The following is a 23490-nucleotide window of genomic DNA, read 5'->3' on the forward strand; positions in this document are numbered from 1 at the left end:
AAAAGGTTCTGGCTACAAGGCCTGGCCTGCAGCTTCAAACACCTTCCTAACTCAAAACCCCTTAATAATCCTCACATACCTACACAGACCATGCAGGTCTGGTTTGGATACGAGTCTGTATAACCAACACAGAGAAGTCTTTTCTAGAACACGAGGCAACATTGAGCTTTAAAACCCTTTTTGAAGCATTTTAGTGCTGGCCATTACAGTGCACTCGCAGGCAGAGGGATCAATAGCTGTGCAGCACAGCCCGGGGAGTGCCCACAGCAAATGGATGGTGCAGAACACAGAGCACTTAACAGGCAGAGTTGGCCTCCCATCTGTGTCCATCAGGATGCTCTGCATTTCCTGACAGACACAACCACAGGTTGTGCAGGCAGAGACTGCTATTTATTCATCAACCAGTTAATTGTTTGTGTTTTTTCTCTTAAATAAAATATTTGCAATTGATTTTCATCTCTTTATGAAACGTCTGCGCTTTGAACGCTTGCTGTGACCCAAGTTCCTGGATGTTCATCCTGTAAATCCGAATTACAGGAATTTCACTGCTTGTCATTTACAGGGGGAGTTAACTCAGAATGTTTGATATGGCTATTGCTGGTAATAATTTATATGTGCCACAGCACCAGCAAGAGTATCCCAGTCCCATCGAGGCATTGAGTGGAGGAACAGAAAGTCCATTTTATCCTCCAGTTCTTCATTGTGCATTTGGCAATTTTAAATCCAGAGCCCTCACCTTGAGCCACATCTTTATTTATACTGTCAGAATGACTGTAGCAGGAAACAACATTATTTTGTGCTTCTGCCTACCCAGAAGGAAAACAAATTAACATTCCCAAGAAAGAAACTGGAAGTGAATGTTTATTTGTGTGTTATCCGTGTCTCCTACTTTCCTGAGTCACCGAGCAAAGCGTTGGGTGGGAATGGCGTGACCAGGCTGGGACGAGGCCGGTGCCACACTCGGTCTGCAGTCACTGTCCCAGCTCGGCACAGAAGCCTCGGGAAGGAACGGGAGCTGCTACGCTGAAATAGGCTCGTTTATAGAAATAGCCTTTTTTATGTGCTAAAAAGGTAAAATACAGCCGTGCATTGCAGTCTGTGGCAGTTTGTGGCACAGGAACTGTGGATAGTCTGCCAGGCACGGAGGTTCGAGGCGGCCACTGCAGGGGGAAAAAGGCCGTGCCGAGGGTCGGGGGAGTCGAAGCGCTGGGCCGAGGTGGGTGTGGAAAGACGGAACACTCGCAGACCTGGGACAGAGGCCGGAAAGTGGATGTGCAGTGGTTTGTTGAGTAACGGGGCCCTTTGGAACACCCTTCCCAAGGCACGGGAGGAGCGGCCGCTGTACCCGCGGGGATCCGTCCCGCCCCTCATGGTCCCTCACAGACCCCGCCCACACAAACCCCGCCCACACGAACCCCGCCTACATAAACCCCGCCCACGCAAACCCCGCCCACCTCAGACACCGCCAATCACCACTCCTGTCCTCCACAAACCACGCCCACTTAAGCACACGCCCCTCACAGACCCCGCCCCTTCTGCGCGGGCGCCGCGCCCCCGCCCCGCCTCCCTCCCGGCCCCTCCCCTCGGCGCAGGCGCGGGCGCGCGCGGGCGCGGGCGGGGGCGGTGCGCAGGCGCAGTGCGCGCCTCGGTGTGCCCCGGGCGCGGCGGCGGGGGCGGCGCGCGCTCCCGCTTCCGGTGAGGTGTCATGGCGGGCCCCGCGCGCTGAGGGCCCGCGACACCGACACCGCTCCCCGGGCGGGCGGCGGCGGGACATGGCGGCGCACAAGCCCGTGGAGTGGGTGCAGGCCGTGGTGAACCGCTTCGACGAGCAGGTAGCGGGGGCGGCGGCGGGGCCGCGGGCAGGGCAGGGCAGGGCTGGGCTGGGCCGGGCCGGGCGGGCCGGAGGCGGGCAGCGGGAGAACGGCCCCACTCTCCGGGCGGGGACGACGGGAGCAGCGCCGGTCCTGCCGCCCCCCCGGCCGTGCCGCGGCCGAGGCGCCGGGGCCCAGCGCCCTTTGTGCCGGGCGGGCCCGGGCGGGGCCGGCGCTGCCCCTCACCGGCCCGGCGGGTCCCGCTCCTGCCCGGCCCCGGCGGCTCCGGGTGCGGAGGGTCCGTCCCTCTGCCCGGAGAGGCGGCGAGGAGGAGCCCGGCTGCCCCTCGCTGCTGCTCCCCCCGTCTCGCCCGGAGGCTTTGCTGTCCGTGCACAGCCCTGTGACATTCGCATCGCGCGGCCCCTCGGGGAGGGGGTGAAGCCTCGAGGAGCAGGTTAAGGAGGGCTCGGGAAGCGGCGGCGGCGGCTCTGCCGGTGCCCCCAGCACAGGGGCCGTGTCGGAGCCGAGTCCCGGCCCCATCCCGGGAGCAGTGGGTTCTGGCCGGTGTTACCACACTGATGGATGTTGAATGCTCTTTGCAAAAGTCCATACTAGTAGCTGGGAGAAAGATTTTCTGAATGGAAAGAAAAGGGATTTGTTGGCCTTAGACTTTATATTTCCCTGATCCACCAGCAGGAACTGCTTGATGGGATTAGGGGGTGACTCCCGGTGGGCTGAGCTCGGGGCTGGCACTCGGCATTCCCACTTGGCTTTCTCATTCCCAAGGTGCTTTCCCGACGTGTGGGAGCTCCCCTAAGGCTGAACGGTCCGTTTCTGTGTTGTCTCTCCCGTTTTGCCACACTGTCTGTGAGACCCTACTCGGCGTAAATTCACTAAAAATACGGATCTGCTGCCCCAGACTGGATCCTGTTCCTGGGCTGCCTCTGGCCCTCAGTGCCGCTGGGATTGAGCACCCTGAACAAACGTGTGGCCTGGTGCAAGGAAAACAAACTGCTCCTTTTTACGTTTATGTTAAAGCTGCTGTAAGTGGAGTTTATTTTAAAAAGGAAAATACCAAACTTTTGGCATTAAAATGAGGCAAATTTTTCTAATACATTGTGGGAATATTTGCACAGTTACTTTATTCCCTCTCCTTATCTTGAGTCATAGATCATTTTTTCCATAAGCTTAAAAACATGGGACTAATTATGCTCCTAATAATGCAAGAAAATATTTCTTTGTGTACTGGTGTTAAAAGGCCCTGGGCTTTCTCCTCTGCTTTATTATGTATATTGTGGAATTGGGCTTGCCAACATCTGTTAGGAGTTACAAACTTATTAAAACAGAATTATTTTTGTGTACCTTTTTTGGGATGATTACAGGTAGGTGTAGGGGAGAAATCCCCTCTCAACAGGGAGAAAGCTGTTCTGATTTTTGAGATGCTGAAATTCTGGGGTTACAGTGACAATACACATCAAATGCATTATAGACAGTCATAGCCATGGTGTCATATCAAAATATACTGAGTATCTGCACATTATTTCAGTGGTGATAATGCAGATTTGAGGTTCTGTGTCTGCCCTAAATGCAGAATGTCTTGATTCAGCACCAAGGGAGCCACTGCCTGTCCTGTCATCAGTGTCTTTGAGGAGGGGGAGAAGGGCAGCTCATGTCAGTTGTGGGTTGTTTAGGTTTGGTTCTTCTGTGCAGGAGAAGACAAACTTTCCCATGGTTTCTTTCTCCCTTTGCAAAGAAGGAAAATGTAACCAATATTTCCCCAAAATTTATAAATGTAGACAGGCTTCTCATTCATTTGCTGAGGGCTTGAATCAATTTCAGGAAAGACAAAACGCCAAGCTGAGAGGATGCTGATCTGTATTGAAAACAAGGGAAATCAGTACTAGCCAGTCTGCTCTGGTCTGCCCTTGTTTGTTGTTACAAATGCTGCTTTAACCAAAATCTGCTTCTGTGTGTACAGTTCTGTGGGCCCTGAATGCCTGGCAAGCAGTTTTGTGAATGCCCCAGTGCCTTGCTCATGGACAGATCTCTGGGGCTCCTGCCAGCATTGCCCCTTCAGCACTGAGCCCACACCTGTGCAGGGCCCCCCTAGGCCTGCCCAGGGAGCAGCTGGGGCAGAAGGAGCTGTTGGTGGTACCTGTCGGGCCAGACCACACTGATGATAATAGAACATGAGGAAAGCTTTGGGCAGAGCCTGTGTGTTGTACTAGTTATTGTATTTGTCAAAACTTGGGGTGATCAGGAGAGAATTAGGCTGCAGGAGCACAAGGAGCCTGGAAATCAGCAAATTTCACCGTGACTTCAGACGTAGTCAGGTATTTGTAAAATAAAATTATCTCTTTTTTCCTATGGAAAAAAAACTTCCAGTTTTATGTGTTGTATATTCATAGTAGTTTGTGTTAGAAGGTGGAATCACAGGAAGGATGGTACAGCAGTGAAAGAGTTGTGAGCACAGCTGGGGGAGCCTGACTGCCCAAACCATTTACATCTACACTGCTTGAAAACTCAGATGTAATAAAAGTTATTACTCCTTGTATAAACTTGTGGCAACTTCAGTGATGAAGGTGGTGGAGTCCCCATCCCTGAAGGTGTCCAAGGAATGACTGGACGTGGCACTCAGTGCCCTGGTCTGGCTGACAAGGTGGGGATTGCTCACAGGTTGGACACAATGATCTTGGGAGTCTTTTCCAACCTGAATGATTCTGAGATTCTGATATGTTTAAAAGAAAGAAGCTCTTTATTCTATGGATTATGGTTAAGGCTCCCCATTTGTAGTTGATGAGGTATGATGGCTTTCAGTTAAGAAAGTTTTCTTAAAAGCTTGAAACCAGTAGGAATGTTCCATTCTTCTTTAAATTAAGAGGCATTAAATGAAAGCAAATATTCCCTCCTCCTCCTGTTGATTTTTCTATGCAGATTTTTGAAATCTGTGCAGAATCAGAGCCCTGCAAAGGCAGTGGCTGCAGGAACCAGCACTGTGGATTCCTCGTGGCAGCAACGGGGTGTATTGTGAGGAGTGTCCCGTGGGGTGCTCCCTCAGGGCTGGGTGTCCCGTGGGGTGCTCCCTCAGGGCTGGGTGTCCCGTGGGGTGCTCCCTCAGGGCTGGGTGTCCCGTGGGGTGCTCCCTCAGGGCTGGGTGTCCCGTGGGGTGCTCCCTCAGGGCTGGGCGTCCCGTGGGGTGCTCCCCAGGGCTGTGCCTGTGCTGACAGGTGGGGATGGGCTGGGCACAGGGAACAGCCTCTCTCAGCTGCTGTGATTCCCACAGGATTCCCACAGGAGCTGGCCAGGCTGGAGCTGCTCTGGAGCACAAGGGGTGCTGTTTCATCTTGCACTCTTCATAAACCTGGAGCAGCTTTGATGTGATTGTTCCCAAACAGTGTGTGCAGGATATTTCAGGAGTGCTGCTCTGCCACAGCTGGTGCCCAAAGAGCAGAGGGAGGAAGGGCCCAGTGCAACACTTGTTACCTAAGGGCAGGAATGAGCTGATTCAGTGGCCCTTCCTCATTTAACTCGGAGTTTGCATTGACAGGACAGGTAAATACATATTTGGTCACTGCACCAGCTTCTAGTTAACCTCAGCACAAGTCCTGTGAGGAGAGGCTGAGGGACCTGGGGTTGTTTAGCCTGGAGAAGAGGAGGCTCAGGGGAGACCTTACCACTCTCTACAGCTCCCTGACAGGATGTTGCAGCCAGGTGGGGATTGGTCTCTTCTCTAAGGCAACCAACAGTAGGACAAGAGGGCAGGGGCTGAAGCTCTGCCAGGGGAGGTTTAGGTTGGATATCAGGAAGAAATTCTTTACAGAGAGAGTGGTCAGGCATTGGAATGGCCTGCTCAGAGAGGGGGTGGATTCTCTGACCCTGGAGGTTTTTAAGGCGAGACTGGATGTGGCACTGAATGCCACGATCTGGTGATCACAGTGGGGTTGGATAAAGGGTTGGACTTGATCTCGGAGGTCTCTTCCAACCCAACTGATTCTATGATTCTGAAAATGTTTTATTTTTAGAGCAACCTATAAAAAAACTTCCCAGACTTCCATGTTCTTGGAAAGGCTGATCTGTGAGATTCTTGTCCTGGGTGATGCCTCTTTAGCAGGTGTGTTCATAGAGGGGAGGAAGATGCCTGTTGATTTTGAGAGATTTGTGTCTAGTGCTGATGCTGTGGGCACTTTGTGTGTGTTACAGTCCGATGAAGAAGTTCCAAGAAATTGTTTGGAAGGATGATCCTAAGTGGATTTCAGGGCTGTTAAGGACAACACTTTCAACAGCTTTGCATTCTCTAGCAGTGCTTACTCAAGTCTTTCAAAGCCAGATATATAATCTGCCTTTAAAGGTCTTGTTGAGAGTGCCCAACAAATACCTTTTTTCTTTATTCCCTCTCAAAGGTTTAAACTTTAGTAGCTGGAAAGGTTCCAGATTTCATCTATTTTGTGTTTGGCCACTGCATGACATAAGGGCAATTTTAGACCAAAATGCCATTGTCCCCTGTCCTCTGTGGGTTGTTTGACACTGTGAGGAGACATCAGGCTGGATCAGCGAGGGGAAGGGCATGAGGAGCCCAGCTCAGAACCTGCCCCAGGGCAGGCACAGGGTTGTTGGCTGTTGCTCCCTATTTCAGTATGAAAGAGCTGGAGTTGTGACTGTCCCTTTGCTCAGAACGGGGTGTGTGCTCTGAGTCTGAAGCTCCAGTTACATTTAAGCTTTGTCATTTAAGTTCTGTTTCTAATTCAGATAACTACAGGAAACTGTTTGTCAGTATTTCTTTTTTTTTCTAAAATAAACTCAAAGGCAATGGAAGTAAAACTTCAACTTTTTGTTTTCCAGTGTTTATATTAATGGGTATTTGTAGAGGAGTGAAGTGGTTTCTCTTTGGTCACTGAGCTCTGGCACTGCATTCTGAGGGGAAATAAAATGCTCCAGCATGTCAGAGTGCACAAAGGAAATAGCTGAGAAATAAAAAACCCCAAAATAACAGTGCTAATATTTCCTTCTTTCCTATTTTAAATGATAATATAAAAAGCAGTGTTACTTCTAGATGACCTTGTTGTAGTGGCTGTTGTGGCAGGAAGCTCCAGAAGTGTGTAATGTGATGTTTCTCTGGCATGGGAGCACACAGAACTAGATCTATGACACAATTTCTTTGAGAGGCTCTTCTGAAGCACTCAGTGGTATTGAGCTTTACTGCTGCTGTAAGCACAGAGACTTGAAAATTCAAATAAAAAGTACTAGTAATGGGGAAATTTTAAATTAAATGTATCTATCATCCACCAATGACTTCTGAAAATGTATTGTAAAATAACATCCGACAGTGAAAACAAGCCTTGAGTCATAAAGGCTGTTTATTCTGCTTTTCCAGGGTTAAAATGAGCACAGTGAAGCACCTCGTGCTGCTGTAGAGCAGTGTGAGCACTTCCAGGGAGTCACAGATTTCAGGGGAAATTACCTGGATTGCCCTGCGGAACTTGGTGCTGTGGGAGGTTGTGTAGGTGAAGAGTGTCAGACCTGTCCTGCAGGGCCACCCCTGGGGCCGTTCCCTGCAGGGCCACCCCTGGGGCCGTTCCCTGCAGGGCCACCCCTGGGGCCGTTCCCTGCAGGGCCACCCCTGGGGCCGTTCCCTGCAGGGCCACCCCTGGGGCCGTTCCCTGCAGGGCCACCCCTGGGGCCGTTCCCTGCAGGGCCACCCCTGGGGCTGTTCCTTGGGTGCAGCACTCAGAGCCCTGTCGGTGTCCAGAGCCCACGTCCTCACAGACCCTGCTGGTGCTCCGGGGCCTTTGGGCTCATCTGAGGGGCCAGTTCTGTCTTTCTTTTAATGCAAAGTCAGCCAATCTCTTAGGAAAGACCCAGCCAATTTCCATGGTACTACAAGAACTGAACTTAAACCCAAACAAGAGCACAACTTGCACAGAGAGGGATCCCACTGGGGCATCAGAACTGCTTGGTGTGTTGGACGCCCATTTCCCAGCCATGGGAGATGTCAGGGTGGTTCTCTCAAAGCTGTTGGACTAAAGTGTTCCAAATTGGGGTTCTTTGATTCATCTTGCATTTTAAACATGGGCATTTCAACTTTTCTCATCACACCCAGGGGTGTCAGGTGGTTGTAGAGCTGTTGGTGGCAGAGGGAGGGGTGCCCTCCCCAGCCCCCTGGGAGATGGCTCTTTAAGCACCTTGCAGCTGTAAAGCTGATAGTAATTCCTTGGAATCCTTCTTTTACCCTCTCTTAAGTTCCCTGTCTCTGATCATCTTTCCAATGCACAAATCCTGCACCATGGCATTTCCACTGACCTATTGGTGTCTTCAGAATACACATTTATCTACAATTCTAGTCAAAATTGGTTAAAACTTGTAGCAATTCAAATTTCTATGGCTTGGGAATTCCAAGGTCACACTTTAAAATACAAATGGCACAAATGTTCCTGCATTTCTTTGCTTTTAAGCAACGTAAATCCTCAGTCAGATGTTTCTGTTCGGAAGAGTCGCGTCTCTGATGTTCCCGTGGCGGTTTGAGGGGGCAGGGGGAGTGGGTGTGTGCCTGGGAAGTGAGTTGTTTGTGACCCCTGAAGAATTTGGGTACAGCAGCAAACAAAGTGCCCAGTGTTCTCCCAGCAGGAGGAGCATCTCGGGTTTGTGCAGTCACTGAATCTTCTCCTTGCTGGCAAAGATGCATTTCGGGTCTAGTTGTGTAGCACTGGATGTTGGGCAGGGACAGGTGACACGGGGCTTGCAGGTGTGTTTGAAGCCAAGATTCATCTCCTGGGAGTGACCCCAAAGTTCCCCTCGTCCCTGGGGGCTGCAGCATCAGTGTGGGATCCTCCTGGGACTCAGTGGGGCTGCTTGGCCAGTCCTGCCCTGTGCTGGAGCAGGACACACTCATGTGCCTTCCAGCTCACCTGCTCTGGGAGCTTCTGGGATTTATCTCCTCTCAGGTCCCCACATATTTGTTTGTTTGTTTGATTTCCTTGCAGGTATTAGCCTTGGAGATTTTTGGTCTTCCACAAGCCAATTTTTGAAATAAAGAATCTTTTCTTAGAAGTCTGTCTTATGTTTTTCTGTTCCTTTTGATTGCTTTGACATTCAGTTTGTAGAAAATTTGTTACAAAATAGAGATTTAGTTTCAGTTCAGAGAAAAGAGCAGGTGAACTTGAACGTTTTGTTTTATAGATAACTATTGGAAAGATGAATGTAGAGAAAATAAAATACTACATTTGCAGTTGCCTGTTGTGGAATGTTTCTTAAGGTTGTTTCTGGTGTGTCAGAAATTTTTAATCCATGTTTAAAGCTGTAGATTTTAATGTGAAAAAGCTTATAACAGTTATCTCTTGTAGCTTCCAATAAAGGTTTGCCAGCAGAATACCCACACCAAAGTCAGTACGGAGCACAACAAGGAATGTCTCATCAACATTTCCAAGTACAAGTTTTCCCTCGTCATCAGTGGTCTCACCAATATCTTAAAAAATGTTAATAACATGGTAAGTTTTCTAATTTTGCATTATTTGGTGATTTTTTCAAATGGCTGCTATTTATTGGTATTGTACAGTCTGCAGAGAATTACTTGAAATTTAGTCAAATCATTGCTTGCCTTGTACACTTAATTTTTCCTGTTCTGAAGTTCCCCAGCAGCATCCCTTGTAGCCACAGGAAGGCAGTGGGAGTTGGGGCAGAGGAATCCAAGGGGCAGGTGATGGTTAAGGGGACTCCTCTGTTAGTTGTGGGGTGTGAGGGCACAGAAAGGTCCCTGACCCTGCCCTGGGCTCTGAGCACTGTTCAGACACCCTGAGATGTGCAGGGCAGTGGAGGAGCCAGAGCTCACTGTGTCACTTTGGTGCATTACAAGTCAAATTCCTGTGTCTCAGATGAATCCATGTCCTTTCTACTTCTAGAGAATATTTGGAGAAACTGCTGAAAAGAATTTATATCTATCTCAGCTGATTATCTTGGATACACTGGAAAAATGTCTGGCAGGGGTGAGTAGGCTTGCATAAGGAATTGCTAAGTTGGAATCAAATTCTTTGGAGAGTACAAGTCAAATGCTTGTATGTCTGTTATTAAACTGATGCTAAAGTTAAAAACGAGGTCTATAGCAAAGTTGGATTAATGCCATTTAAAAAATACTAAATCTTCCTATAAATACACATAATTGATATAATTGTTATGTTAAGGATTTAGAGGGTGCTTTTCATTGCCTAAAATTAGTTGATCTTTTTTCAGCTAAATAGGTTCAAGTAAACTTTTGCATTTGCCCTTCCCACTGCTCAACATATTTGTAGAGTTATAAATAAAGGGTTTTGTTTAATCACTTGATAAAAGGAGTTGCAAACAACTGGGCAACTCTGGTCAGAGTCATGTGTGAACCAGAGTAAGGGGAGGCACAAACCCAAACCAAGGGTTACATGTGAAGCTTCACTAGATTTTTGTAGACTTTGAATGTTTGTGGTGTGTCCTCTCAGTATTTTTTGAACAGTTGCATCAAAACTTTTTCGTCCCACCATGTAAACAGAAAAAGCAGATAATTCAGTACAGGAATTTCACTTTCATGCTGCTGAGTGCTGTGCACACATTGCTGAGTTTTCTTTACGTTTCTTGAAATTTTCATTTGTTGAAGCAATTTTCCATGTACTTCTGCACACAGCAGAGACTTTGCTGCCAGTGACAATGACTTTTGCAGGTGTTTCCCAGATTAGTTGGCCATGTCCGAAGGCCTGAGGTTTGCAGTCAGAGCTGCTTGAGGCACTTTGCTGTTCCCTCTGGGCTGGGAGAGCTCCTGGTTGGACAACTCACTGTGCTGAGCTGGAATTGCAAAGCCAAACTTCACTGGGAGCAAGACTTGCAGTGGTTTATTCCCTGAACAAGAAAGGGATTTTTTTTAAAAAGCTGTATTCCTGGATGAATGTCATGAATTGTCTGAGCTCTTTGCTGTTTCCCTGCAAAAGTTTTTGAAGGTTCTTTCTGTATAAGGTAATGACCTTATTATGGTTAGATCAATACATATTACAGTGCTAAAACAGTCTGAATAGTTGTGGATTCTTCTAAAATCACAAAAGATCTGGGTAAATACATTTTCTGGAATAAATACATTTTCCAGAATAAATACATTTTCCAGTGCCTCTTTTGGCACTTACAATCTTTGATGCAATGGGTCAAAACCCCCTGTTTTAACTTCAGAAATTCATTATTTTTAAATATTTCTTCTATGCATATTGTTTGAAATATTAGTGGTTTTCCTGATAGTTGATGATATTTAAACAGCCTAAAATTGTACTGAATGTTTCTTGCTCTGTGAGTTCAAATGAGAGTCGTTTGAGGCAGACTATGTTAAATAAGAGTGAGCCAAAGCTCTGTACAAAGCGTGTTGTGTTCTGTGGTATCTTCAGATGTATTTCTTGCTCAATGTTTCATCAAGTTCTCATGGCAACAGGACTCAGGTCAGCTAAGTGGGAGTCTCTGAAACTTCCCAATTCCCTATGGAAAATTCATTGGTAGAATTTTACAAAGCTTTAATGCTGACCCTTCTGTTAAAACTTGCTCTCAGTAGAGGAAAGTTTCACTTGGAATTCTTTTGTAAATAGTTTCCTTATGTCTCACACTGAGCAAACTGGCAAAAATTAAATTTTTATTTTGCAGGGAAGTTAAGCCATTTTTGACTCAAATAGAGAAATCCCCAGCAAGGGCAAGGGAGAAGCACCTCTTTTTTGGTTCTTTTTTAGTATAAAATACTTGCTGTCACAATATAGTGACCAAGACCTTACCCAAACGAGATGTGAGGGTGAGTCTTTGTGCTCTGCTGGTCCTTCACACAGAGCAGCTCTCAGGGTGCCTTCATCAGAACAAAGGGTGTGTTACTTCCAAAACTAGTTTGATACTTGGTGAGATTGATCAGCCTCATGGCCTGTTCTGGAGACTTCACTGAGTTTGTGGGATGGTTTGGATACTCTCTGAAGTTGTTCACGTGGAGAGAAGCCTTTCTGTGCAGCCTCTCCATGCCATGGCAGATCGGAAGGTCACACCCAAGCCCTGTTCATGGCACATCCTCCAGTTTTTTGCCTCCAAACCTCCCAGCCAGCCAGAATTTAATGAAACACCTGTTTATTTTTAGCAACCCAAGGACACCATGCGGCTGGACGAGACGATGCTGGTGAAGCAGCTGCTGCCAGAGATCTGCCACTTCATCCACACGTACCGGGAGGGGAACCAGCACGCGGCCGAGCTGCGCAGCTCCGCCTCGGGTGTGCTCTTCTCCCTCAGCTGCAACAACTTCAACGCCGTGTTCAGCCGCATCTCCACCAGGTACCAGCACCTCCTGCCCCTGCTGCCCCGAGCAGCTGGCAGGGCTGGGGACTGCCTGCCCACAAACTGCCTGAGCTCTGTTCAGCAGGGTCCTTCCCAGGATCAGCCAGGCTGGTGAAGGGACTGGAGCACAAGTGCTGTGGGGAGAGGCTGAGGGAGCTGGGGATGTTTAGCCTGGAGAAGAGGAGACTCAGAGGTGACCTCAGCACTGTCTGGAACTACCTGAAGGGAAGTTCCAGCCAGGTGGGGGTTGGTCTCTTCTTCCAGGCACTCAACAATAGGACAAGCGGGCACGGGCTCAAGCTCTGCCAGGGGAAATTGAAGTTGGAGAGCAGAAAAAAATTCTTTGCAGAGAGAGTGCTCAGGCATTGGAATGGCCTGCCCAGAGAGGTGGTGGATTCCCCATCCCTGGAGGTTTTTAGGCTGAGCATGGCCGTGGCACTGAGTGCCATCATCTGGTAAAGGGACTGGAGTTGGACCAAGGGTTGGACTTGATGATCTCGGAGGTCTTTTCCAACCCAATCGATTCTATGATTCTATGATTCCCAAGTGGAACTCCCTTAACCTTTCCACATTTTCCATGAGTTTCAGGTTACAAAATGAACAAAATTTCTTGCCTGTCCTGGGTTACTGCTGGCATGTTTCCTGTGAGATGCTGCATTTATTGCTTTTTTAATCTGCTTTTGAAAGTACAAGTGAAAATAATGAATGAAAATAATTCAGCTGAACAGTTGAGTAAGTTCTTCTGGGTGCAAGGTGTCTTGGAAAAGAAAAGGATGCTGAAGTTAATGGATTGTATCCGTTTACTTACAAATTTAGAATGAAATTGGTGATGGTCCACAGCTCTGCTGGAGCCCCAAGGCTGTTTTCCTTCCTAATTTTTCCTGCTAGGAGGCTTTTGTGGTAAATCTGTCTTATGCCTGAAGGGGACAAACAGCTGTGTTGTTTGTTAGTTGTTGGAAAAGACCCATTTGTCTTCTGACTGACTTGAGTTTCACAGCACATTTACTGTAAAAGTGACTGTTATTTCTGCTTCTCTAAGTGAGAAGGGAGACAGGCATAAATTTCCCATCTATTCTTCGTTCTTTTTGCCCTGTCCCAGATCCTTCTGATGCTTCAGCATTTGTCAGTCCACTAGAAGAGTGTTAAGCTTTTTATTACTGAAATACTTGAAAGGTGCTCGAAGTAGCTTAGCTCTTGTCACATGGTATAACAGCTGACATCATCCTTTATTAGAGCCTGGGGAGCCTTCCATGGTCACATAGCAGTGAGTGAGCCATTCTAATTGAAAGGAAGATTTATATTTTTCTTATATATTTGTCTATTCCCTTGGAAAATATTTGCATTTTAGATATCAGTCTAAAATGATTGAGTAATTTTAATTTTTAAATGTTTTCAAGGTTTGTGTAGAGTCTTTAATAACTTTTATTTCAAGTACATAGACTTGGCAACTAGCATGGAGGATGTGGTTTTACTCAGTAAGTTGATTGTGTTTCGTTGCTTATGGAAATGGAAACAATTTCTTTTGCTCCTTTTACAGGAAGTATTTTTCAGTTAAATTTTTTTTAGCCTTTGAATCTAGTCCATGTATTTGTATTTGTTTGTTCCCAAGCTCCAAAGCCCTCCTTACCCATCCCTTTGAGCCAGAACTGAGTGCTTTTTCCCTAACCTGTTTTCCCCTCAGATGGTTTGTGCAGCAATAGTTAAATGTTTGACCAGTTGCTCTGCTCTCCACAGGGGTCAGCTCGCCGCCAGTCAGCACTGCTGAGCTCTGACCTGGGTTTCCTGTTTAGGCTTATTTCTAGCCCTTGCACAGCAGCTGGGGGATTTTTGGCATGAAAAGCACAGCAGTGGGACCTTCCCATTCCCAGAGAGGGCTGTTAAGTTTCCCTGGCGTTGAAGAAATGAAGAACTGCTTTTGTGTCCAGTACTAGAAATCACATTCCGTGTCTGAAACGCATCTGTAGCTTTGGAACGAGCTGTGGCTGTCCTGAGTTTGTGGGAGCGTTTGCTTTAGTTGTTAGTGGCCTGGTGTCTGTGAGATACTGAGGAAATTATCTAATACTTAAGTGTGAAAAGATGCCATTGTGTTTAAACCATGTGATTAAACTTCATCCTATTTGCCTGGGCCAGAGAACTGTGGAGCAAGAATGGTCATAGCTCAGTCCAGTTGATACCAAGTGCCATCAGTCACTGCTTTACTCTGAGAACTTACTTGGGGCAGGACTTGCTGTTAAGGAGCTAAAGGTGTCATGATTCCATCAATTTAGTGTTTATTTGAAAAGATGACAAGGTTACTGCTGTAGTAGGGTGGATAACAGAAGGATTTAGGCAAATCTTGGGCACAAACCACCACTAGAAGGTATTGGCATCTTGTAAGACTCATCACTGGTATTTCTAACTCTATTTTCAGTATGAGGATGTAGTAAGACTCTAATATTAACTCTTAGTCATGCAAGATCCATCTTTTATTTCTAAACCTAGAAAAGTTTATGTGAGGAAATAGTAATTTATGAGGAGATCATGGAATACTCCCCTGCTGTGGAAATGTGTAGAATCATTGGAGTGTTCATACCTGCCCGACATGGTCTAATGGAGATGTTACTTTGCTTTGCTTATTTTTAGGTTGCAGGAACTGACTGTTTGTTCAGAAGATAATGCTGATGTTCATGACATTGAACTTCTGCAGTACATCAGTGTGGATTGTTCCAAACTCAAGCGACTCTTGCAAGGTATGATTTGAGCCTTTGTTTTGAAATATTTTTATGAATCTGATTGGCCAGAGATGGTGCAGTGCAATTGGTATATCTTTTATTGCCGTGTTTTACTCCAAAAAGTCATGTATTTGCCAAAATATTTTAGAATTGTTAATTAGCACAAAAGTTTGGTTTTAAAATTGCTTTGTACTTCAACTGTCTTTTATAAACTGTGTTGCTTTTTAGAACCAAATTTCTTTTCTAAGTGTAGAAATGTTTTATCTTTACAGAGACCGTATTCAAGTTTAAAGCCCTTAAGAAAGTAGCTCAGTTAGCTGTTATCAACAGTCTGGAAAAGGTAAGGGTTGCAATGCTTCTGTTTCATTGCTTATTTGTAGACTTCCTCTAGTTTAGGAATAGCTGAAATTCAGTAATTTACCGTAAAATAGAAGTTGGTGCCTCCCTTCAATGCGAGTATGTTTTGCAAGAGATTTTGCTTGATTAGAATTATGAGTAAAATCTTTCTTCATTTAAATAAGTAATTCAGAAAAACTGTTTTGAAGCTCTGGAATGTAAAGATGTTTTGCATTATCTGCAGGCATTTTGGAACTGGGTGGAAAACTATCCTGATGAATTCACAAAGCTGTACCAAACACCCCAGACTGACATGGCTGGTAAGACATAACACATGGCAGTGTTCAAAGGCAGGTTCCTCAGACATCCCCAAAATGCATTCACTTGCATTTTGTGCCCTTTTTGCTCCTTGTGCACCCTGCAAATAAACAAATTCCTGTCAGCCTTTGTCAGGGCAGGAAAGGTTATGTTGCCATCTCTCTGCTGACTCCCCTGTTAGAGATTAATCCTGTGCTTCACAACACAAAGAAAGAAACCTCAAAGGATGAAGACTCTTTGAATGTGTATTTTTCATCTTGACACAAGATAAAAACTTAGAGAACATCACCTGTATTTTGTCTCTAGTGACAAAGAGAAGAAAATTTATATTTTCAGATAAACCATGTCTTTAACTGGGTTGAGACCATGTTATCCCCAATAGCAAGCCAGTAACATGCAAAACAAAGCCTTTCTTCTGTGTAAGTGGAACTATCCCTCTGCTCTTCTATACCTGTTCTTTACCTCGTTGCAATTAAAACTGGTACTGAACTTGGGCTTATGTTTTATGCAGATTGTGCCGAGAAGTTGTTTGACTTGGTGGATGGCTTTGCTGAAAGCACAAAACGTAAAGCAGCAGTGTGGCCACTGCAGATCATCCTCCTGGTCCTATGTCCAGAGATAATCCAAGACATAGCAAAGGATGTGGTAGAGGAGACTAAGATGAACAAGGTAAGACAAGTATCTGAATTCTGACTCTGTTTTCTATAGGACACTGCCTAAAAAGCATGTTGCAATTCCATATGTAAATTTATGCACACCTTTTGAGTTCTCATGTCTATTCTTCCACTGTCAGTAAATCACACAGATAGTATGTCCCAAACAGTGTTATTTCAGAACTTTTCCGTCTCCTTGGAGATCTAAATCTCCATACTGTCATTTCCTCTGTCTCCACCAGCAGCAAACTGGGAATTGCTTCTGGTCAGCTGTACTGAGAATTTCTGGGGTCTGCAGAGTGTCATTTGTGCTCCATCACTACAGCACCTGTAGCAGGTGTTCAGTTTGATGTGGCTACAAACATGGCTAAGAGTGAACAACCACCTCTCTTTGTGCCAGTTTGATTGCCCCAGATCCATCCAAGGGAATGAATTTAATAAATAGAGAATTTCTCCAGAGGGCCACGTCAAGTTGTTTTCTGCCATCCCAATATTTGGTTATGACTGTTCTGGTTTGACTTCTGCAGAAGCTGTTTCTGGACAATCTCAGGAAGGCCCTTGCAGGCCACAGTGGGAGCAGGCAGCTGACTGAAAGTGCTGCTATTGCTTGTGTTAAACTCTGCAAAGCATCCACCTACATCAACTGGGAAGATAATTCTGTCATTTTCCTGCTAGTGCAGTCCATGGTACTGGATCTTAAGGTAAAAATGTCTGTTCCCTAATTGCAATGGAGAAATCTGAGTTTTGAAATACTGAAATAAACTTTGAATTTCTCCTTAATTAAATACTACTGTTGAAAGTAGACAAGAGTAACCTTGGTATCTGATTTAAATATTTGTATTTTTCTGAAATACTTAGAACCTGCTGTTTAACCCAAGCAAACCTTTTTCAAGAGGCAATCAGAATGCAGATGTGGACCTGATGATTGACTGCTTGGTTTCCTGCTTCCGCATCAATCCTCACAATAACCAACACTTCAAGGTGAGAACACCACTTACTGCTAAGCCATTCTCTACATGCAACTGATGACCTGTCAGTTATGAAAGCTGTGCTAACAGCAGCTGGAAGCTCATAAATGAGTTCAGCTGTATAAATATCCCTTAGCAATAAATCCCTGCATGTTGTTATAAAACTTTTCTCAGCTGATTAGGCTTCCCTTGTTCAGATTTGACAGCTTTGTCAATTTAATAAAAAGCTTTCAAGATGTTATTTAGTGTGATAAGAAAGATGTCAAAGACAAAGATGTTCCTAAGTGGCTCTTATGTATTTTCATTGTAGATCTGCTTGGCACAGAATTCCCCATCAACATTTCATTATGTGCTGGTAAATTCGCTCCACCGAATTATCACAAATGTAAGTTCTGGCAGTATTTCATCAGCCCAGTGATCTGGGGCTTCTCTTCAGATCAATATCTGCTTAGTAAATGCAGTTTGGATAGTAGACCAAATCTTGTTGCTCATATCCATGCAGCAGGAGTTGCTAATAAGGAAGGACATGCAAATCTATTTGTGCTTCCTACCAGTGGATTCCCAGTGTGAGCACACAGATTCCACTGTAACATCTTCAACATTTCAGTACAGAGATGTCCTGTATGTCCCTCTGATGTAGGATAACAAAAGAAACTCATGGCTTCTGGCTCTTTGATAAATATTGATACCTGAAATCCACTCTCAGGACATGCACTGTTGTGCCATCTCTGCTGCTTGTAGTCTGTTGACCTGGGCTCGTGCTGGCATCATAGTTTAATTCAGGGATTTAAGTAGTGAAATGGGAGTAAGTGCTGAGACATGAAAATACTTTGAAAGTTTGTGCAGTTGTTCATCTTCAACTTGTTACTGTACTTTTTCAGTAAAATATTTTAATTTTTGCACTGTTGAGAAATATTTTCGTGATGAGTATGTAAATAGAGTTACTGAGTGTTGAACAACCATCTTACTTAATGTGCGTTTTTCTATTTATTTTATCCCAACATTTTAATGAAAACACTATATTTAAGAAAATAAAAAGTATTATGGTAGAAAATGCTACTGTAGATGTGATAGTGTGTGTGGTGGGGTAATACAGGTTTTCAGATACTATCAAGCACTTAAAATACCAATTTTTCCATTTTGTTTAGTGTACCCTGCTGAACAGAGTGCACATTGTTTTGCAGTGTTATTTCTAGCATCCAGTATCCTCAAATCTACCAACCCCTTCTGCACTCAGGGTTTCAGTTTGTTCAGGTAGAAGAGTGATGTGGAGAGCAACCAACCTGGAATTGGTGCCTCTGTTGCAACTCGTTTAAATATTATGAGTTCTGTCATGAGAATGTGAAATGAACATATGGATAACGCTGTGTCAAATGCTCAGATGTAAAGGCTTAGTTGTACTGTAGCTTTTGGTTGTGAATTGCTGAGGTCTGAGGTGGGTGTGGGTGCAGCAGCAGCTGCAGTGTAACCCGTGAGCGGGGCTGTCGTTGCAGTCGGCGCTGGACTGGTGGCCGCGGATCGACGCCGTGTATTGCCACTCGGTGGAGCTGCGCAGCATGTTCAGCGAGACCCTGCACAAAGCCATCCAGGGCTGTGGGGCACACCCCGCCATCCGCATGACCCCGGTAAGGCTGCAGGGGCTGCCACAGCACACCCCTCCTCCCTCTTCTGTCTCCATCCCATTCCAGCTTCTTTGTTCATTGACTTTAGACTGGAAACTAGAGGGGGGAAGAACACTGTGATGCACAAAGCAGTGAAGCCACACGTGCTCTGTGACCCTGCAGGTTTTGGGGGATTGACTGTTTCTGGTTCAATGTTTCTCCAGTTCCCTGCTGCTTTTAAACTGGCAATGTAGAAGTATTTTTTCTGTCCTCTGTGGCTAACTGTCCATTTTAAGCTTTCTGGCTGTGTAAAAAGCTGGGTAACATGTCCATCCTTGCTTAATCTGGAAAACAAAAGCATTCTGTATGTAAATATTAGACCCTGAGATTAGCTCAGTTGGTTAAAACTTGGTTGTAACAATGCCAAGGTCATGGGTTCAATCCCCTTTGTGGGCCATTGACTTAAGAGTTGAACTCGATGATCCTTGTGAGTCCCTTCCAACTCAGAATAGTCTGTGATTCTGTAAATATAACTGCTGAAAACTGCAAAGCTTTTACCACGATTGGCATCAGTAGGTCTTCGTTTGTCTTGCTTTCTGTTGAGCAAGTTGACTGTTTGGTCTTGGTGACAGCAACAAAGTAAAAGATTTTTCAAGCATTATGAAATAAAGTCAATATTCTTGGCTGTCTTGGAAAAAGTCTTGAATAAAACGAGATTTGTAGTTCATCCAAATTCTTGTAGTAAGTCCACGTGCAGCTGTGTTGCTGCATTCCTCATCTGAACATTCCATGAGGACCCTTCTGCTGTGGCAAGTGGTCTTGGTTGGCTGGTTGGTTTAGAAGACCTAAAATAAGACATGAAATTATTCCCATTGGGCATCTCATATGAGAGCAAATGACCAAAATGCTTTTGGGTTGAAAGCTACACCGTGTTTAATGTGCTTTTCACCTGTATGTATTCATCTGTTGGAGAATAGTTGCCCTGACAATACCCCTGCTCTGACTGGTGGTGCTTTGTCTTCTGCTTCTCACTTTCCCTTCTGACTGGCCGCTGTCGCGCCGTGCTCAGACGCCCGCCAGTCCCTGCTTTGCATGGCACTGGGCCTCTGCTGCCGTAAGTATGACCCGTAACTACCGCAGAAAAGCCCTTCCTTGCGCTGACTTTTCTGTGCATAGTTACGCGCAGAGCCAGCGCGAGGGGCCGGAGGGGATGCCCTGCCCGGCCAGCGGAGCCCCTGCCCAGGAGCAAAGCCACGCTCTCGGTGCTGTGCCTTTCCCATCACGATGCTCTTCGGAATCTCCCTGCTGTTAGGACAGTTTTCTAATTTCCAGCCTAAACTTATTTATGTTGAACTCCTCTGCTCTTGTTCTTGTTCCGGTGCTGTGTGTTGGTGTCCAGGCACTGTTTGTACCCCCAGAGGCACTTATGGCCCTGTCATTGGTTACGGTCTTTTGGTTGGACTGTGTGAAGGCACTAAATTGCTTCACAGAAACGAGTTGGCTTTTGGCACATGCCTCTTCTCAGAAATCCCTGACTGTGGCAAATGGAGTTTTAGCACAGAATTAGTTACATCTACCACTGTGCTATCGATTTCTTGATCGGATGCTTTATGTGGTAGATTTTATTCCATGCATTTGCACAATAACTAATTAGTGAAATAGCACAAGGTTCTAATTTTTTGTGGAATTTAATTATGTGATGATGTACCTCATTGGTTACCCTGAGTATGATTTCAAGCTAGGCCTTTTCTTCAAAACTTATAAGATTAGCAAAACTTAAAACCAGGTTCATGATATTTTTTGAGATCTTTGCAAATAAACTAAACAAGACAGTTTGAAAAGCAGGGTTTCTGTCTTGTGTTGATTATCCGTAATTGCAGGGGGTTTTGTCCAAGTGACTGTATTGTAACTGCTGTGGTAGCTGTAAGCAAAAATACTAATTTAATCTCTGCTGATTCAAGATTAAAATTATTGAAAGTATAAATTACAAAAACTTACTGAATGATGGAAATCCTTTGTCTCTGAACATACTGGGGACCAGTTATTGCAAGTTCACCTTTGTTTTGTTACCTGTATCTCTGTATGTGTGTGTATTTTGGAGACAAACCAGAGTACCTCATGTCCCTCAGTATGTACTTTCGAAACTCCTCCAGGTCACAGAAGGAGATGGATGGGTACAGAAGTAGGTCAGTGGTTTTTTGGGTAAGGGCAGATTATTTGTTTATTTAAGCACTGCCCTGTGTGCCTTTTAAAAAGGAAAGGTTCATTTTCTAGAGGTTATTGAGCTGAACATGCAATCATTGAGGCTGTGACCGTGGCAGAAGAAGAATGTTTTGTCTTTGGAAAAAATTCCCTTCCCTTTCAGGTACTCAGGATGAGTTGGAAACATTTGTTTTTGTTTCTGTCTCAGACCAGAGAAATTGCCTGTCATTCTTTTGTGTCCTTTCTTCCACTATTCTTTTGCCACAGTTTCTTTTGTTGTGTCCACATACAGCTCACTGAAACAGTTCTTAAGGGAACTTTAAAGATACGTGAAATTTTTTGAGTTATAGATTATAAAATATTATGTAATATTATATATTTCATAAGATGCTTGATTATAACTGTTATGTTCTACTACCTTCCTGACAAGGACTGTGATTTTTTTTCCCATCAGAGTCTTACATTTAAGGAGAAAATGACAAGCCTTAAATTTAAAGAAAAACCTACTGATTTGGAAACCAGAAGCTACAAGTTCTTGCTGTTGTCCTTGGTAAAACTGATCCATGCAGATCCAAAGCTTTTGCTGTGTGTAAGTATATCCCACTATCACACTGTTCATTTGTAGTGGAGTTTACTTTAGAAGCTGCCAAGTGAATAAAGCTTAAAAACATACACCTGGCACCTAGGACACTTCCTACTCTGGTTATGGTCATAATCTCTGGTTATGATGCTCCTGTGCTTTTAAAGGAAAAAGAACAATAAAGAAACTGTAATAGATATTACAGAATCAGAGCAACACAGTGAGAAGGAGCATGAAGTTCTGTGACACTGAAGGGGAAGATGGGGGAAGAAGAGGGGAATAGAAGAAAATTGTAATAAGAGGGTTGGAAATTAGTCATCATTTCAATGAGTAGAAAGATACAGTCTTAGATCTTCCATTTTCTCAGGTCTGTCACTGTTTAATTTAAAAATATTTCAGTTCTATCAGAGATGGCATGCAAGGGTGTCTTGGGTATCCATGGATTAAAAATAAAATGACAGATACTCTTAAAGATCCCCAAATCCACCTAGCTCAACTACAGGAATGCTGCTGTAGTGGTCAGTAATGTGGTCAGGCATTGAAAAGTTTTCCAGCTTATCCTTGGTTCTCTCGTTGCTGCTCAGAATCCCAGGAAGCAGGGCCCGGAGACCCAGGGGAGCACGGCAGAGCTGATCACAGGCCTTGTGCAGCTGGTGCCGCAGTCCAGCATGCCAGACATAGCCCAGGAGGCCATGGAGGTGAGCACTGGGCTGGGCACTTGGAGGTTTACAGCTGGACATTACGTTAATGTTAAAGCCAAAACCTGTCTTTTAAAAATGTGCCTGTGTGTCTAGGATGGCTTTGGATGGAAATACAGGGGAGACCTCCAGGTTTGGAGTATGAATGTGGAATAAAGACTAAAATGAAATACTTCTGATGTGCACTAACTCTTGTTCTACACAATTTATAGTGCTTTTTATATCTTTTGTTATTTTTAAAACAGTGTAATGAATATATGACTGCTCCTGTTTCTCTGTGCTTGTGCTTTCTTTAAATTGTCTTTAAGCAAGACTCTCTTTGGTTTGACTTTTTAGGCCTTGCTGGTTCTGCACCAGTTGGACAGCATTGACTTATGGAATCCTGATGCTCCTATAGAAACATTCTGGGAAATCAGGTATGTAAATTAACTTTCATAAATGAGAGAAATAGCTGTTTTCATTTGTCTTCTCCTTCTAAATAGCTGTGAGTATTTTGGGAAAGCTTTGGAACAACAGCAGGAGTCTCCAGTCAGAATTGTTATAAGTATTCATGGAGAAGTTTTATCTTCCTCACACTATACAAATTTAACAGAAATACAACAAGCATTTTGCTGGCTCCCTTAATGGCACTCTTCATCAGTTGTTAAGGTGTAGAAATGATTATTAATTTGAAAAGTTAGAGATTTTCCCCCTCATTCAAATGTTTGCTAGTTTTTCAATTCTGTTTCATCGTTTTGGGACTAGGAGGTGGGTAATGCTGAGCAATTCCTGAAGTGTGGATTTGCTAATCTTGACTCTGAAGCCCCCACCCAAAGAAGGGGATAGCTTGCCCTGACCTGTGATTCCCATTAGTCTTTCCTGCATATTTGTAAAGAAATTTAATTAATTAGAATTGTCTTGCCAACATAAGTTCACAGCAGCTGTAGTGGTTGATATCTTGGAGAATATTAAGGGAAATGAAGTTCCAAAACAGTAAAAATTACACAAAATGCTGAACCAAAAGATAGGAATCTGTAAACACAGAATTCTAAGAATTGCATGAGCTAAATAATAAAAACAATAGTCTTTGGTGTTTTACTGTGAGTTGGTGCTGATGTTTGGTGTAGGAGAAGGGCACAGCAGTGAGGAGGAAGGCTGTTTCCAGCACCAGCAAGTTGGGCTCATGACTGCTGAGTGTGGCTCAGGCTCGTTTGGGGTTGGTTTGGGCTGAGCCCCCCTCAATGGGCAGGAACTGACACACAGGGCTGTAATTTGTAGGAGTAGCAATGAGTCTGTGCTCTGCTTGGGCTGGGGGAAAAACCCATTACAATTGA

The 23490-nt window shown here is 44.9% G+C and overlaps 1 protein-coding gene across 5 annotated transcripts in view; it reads left to right on the forward strand.

Moving 5' to 3' along the window:
• The first annotated feature begins 1667 nt into the window (after positions 1-1667).
• NF1 (neurofibromin 1) overlaps positions 1668-23490 on the forward strand; it is an 82118-nt gene continuing 60295 nt past the window's right edge. For all 5 annotated transcript variants that reach the window (XM_071575055.1, XM_071575057.1, XM_071575056.1 and 2 more), the window contains exons 1-15: positions 1668-1832; positions 9149-9292; positions 9704-9787; positions 11917-12107; positions 14733-14839; positions 15094-15161; positions 15402-15477; positions 15987-16144; positions 16656-16829; positions 16987-17109; positions 17407-17481; positions 18590-18721; positions 21354-21488; positions 22064-22177; positions 22514-22593. In XM_071575055.1, the coding sequence (XP_071431156.1) occupies positions 1773-1832; positions 9149-9292; positions 9704-9787; positions 11917-12107; positions 14733-14839; positions 15094-15161; positions 15402-15477; positions 15987-16144; positions 16656-16829; positions 16987-17109; positions 17407-17481; positions 18590-18721; positions 21354-21488; positions 22064-22177; positions 22514-22593 (1721 nt within the window). In that variant the 5' untranslated portion in view covers positions 1668-1772. The remainder of the gene's footprint in view (positions 1833-9148; positions 9293-9703; positions 9788-11916; positions 12108-14732; positions 14840-15093; positions 15162-15401; positions 15478-15986; positions 16145-16655; positions 16830-16986; positions 17110-17406; positions 17482-18589; positions 18722-21353; positions 21489-22063; positions 22178-22513; positions 22594-23490) is intronic.

This window comes from Pithys albifrons, chromosome 21 (assembly GCF_047495875.1).
Source record: "Pithys albifrons albifrons isolate INPA30051 chromosome 21, PitAlb_v1, whole genome shotgun sequence".
Classification (NCBI taxonomy): Eukaryota; Metazoa; Chordata; class Aves; order Passeriformes; family Thamnophilidae; genus Pithys; species Pithys albifrons.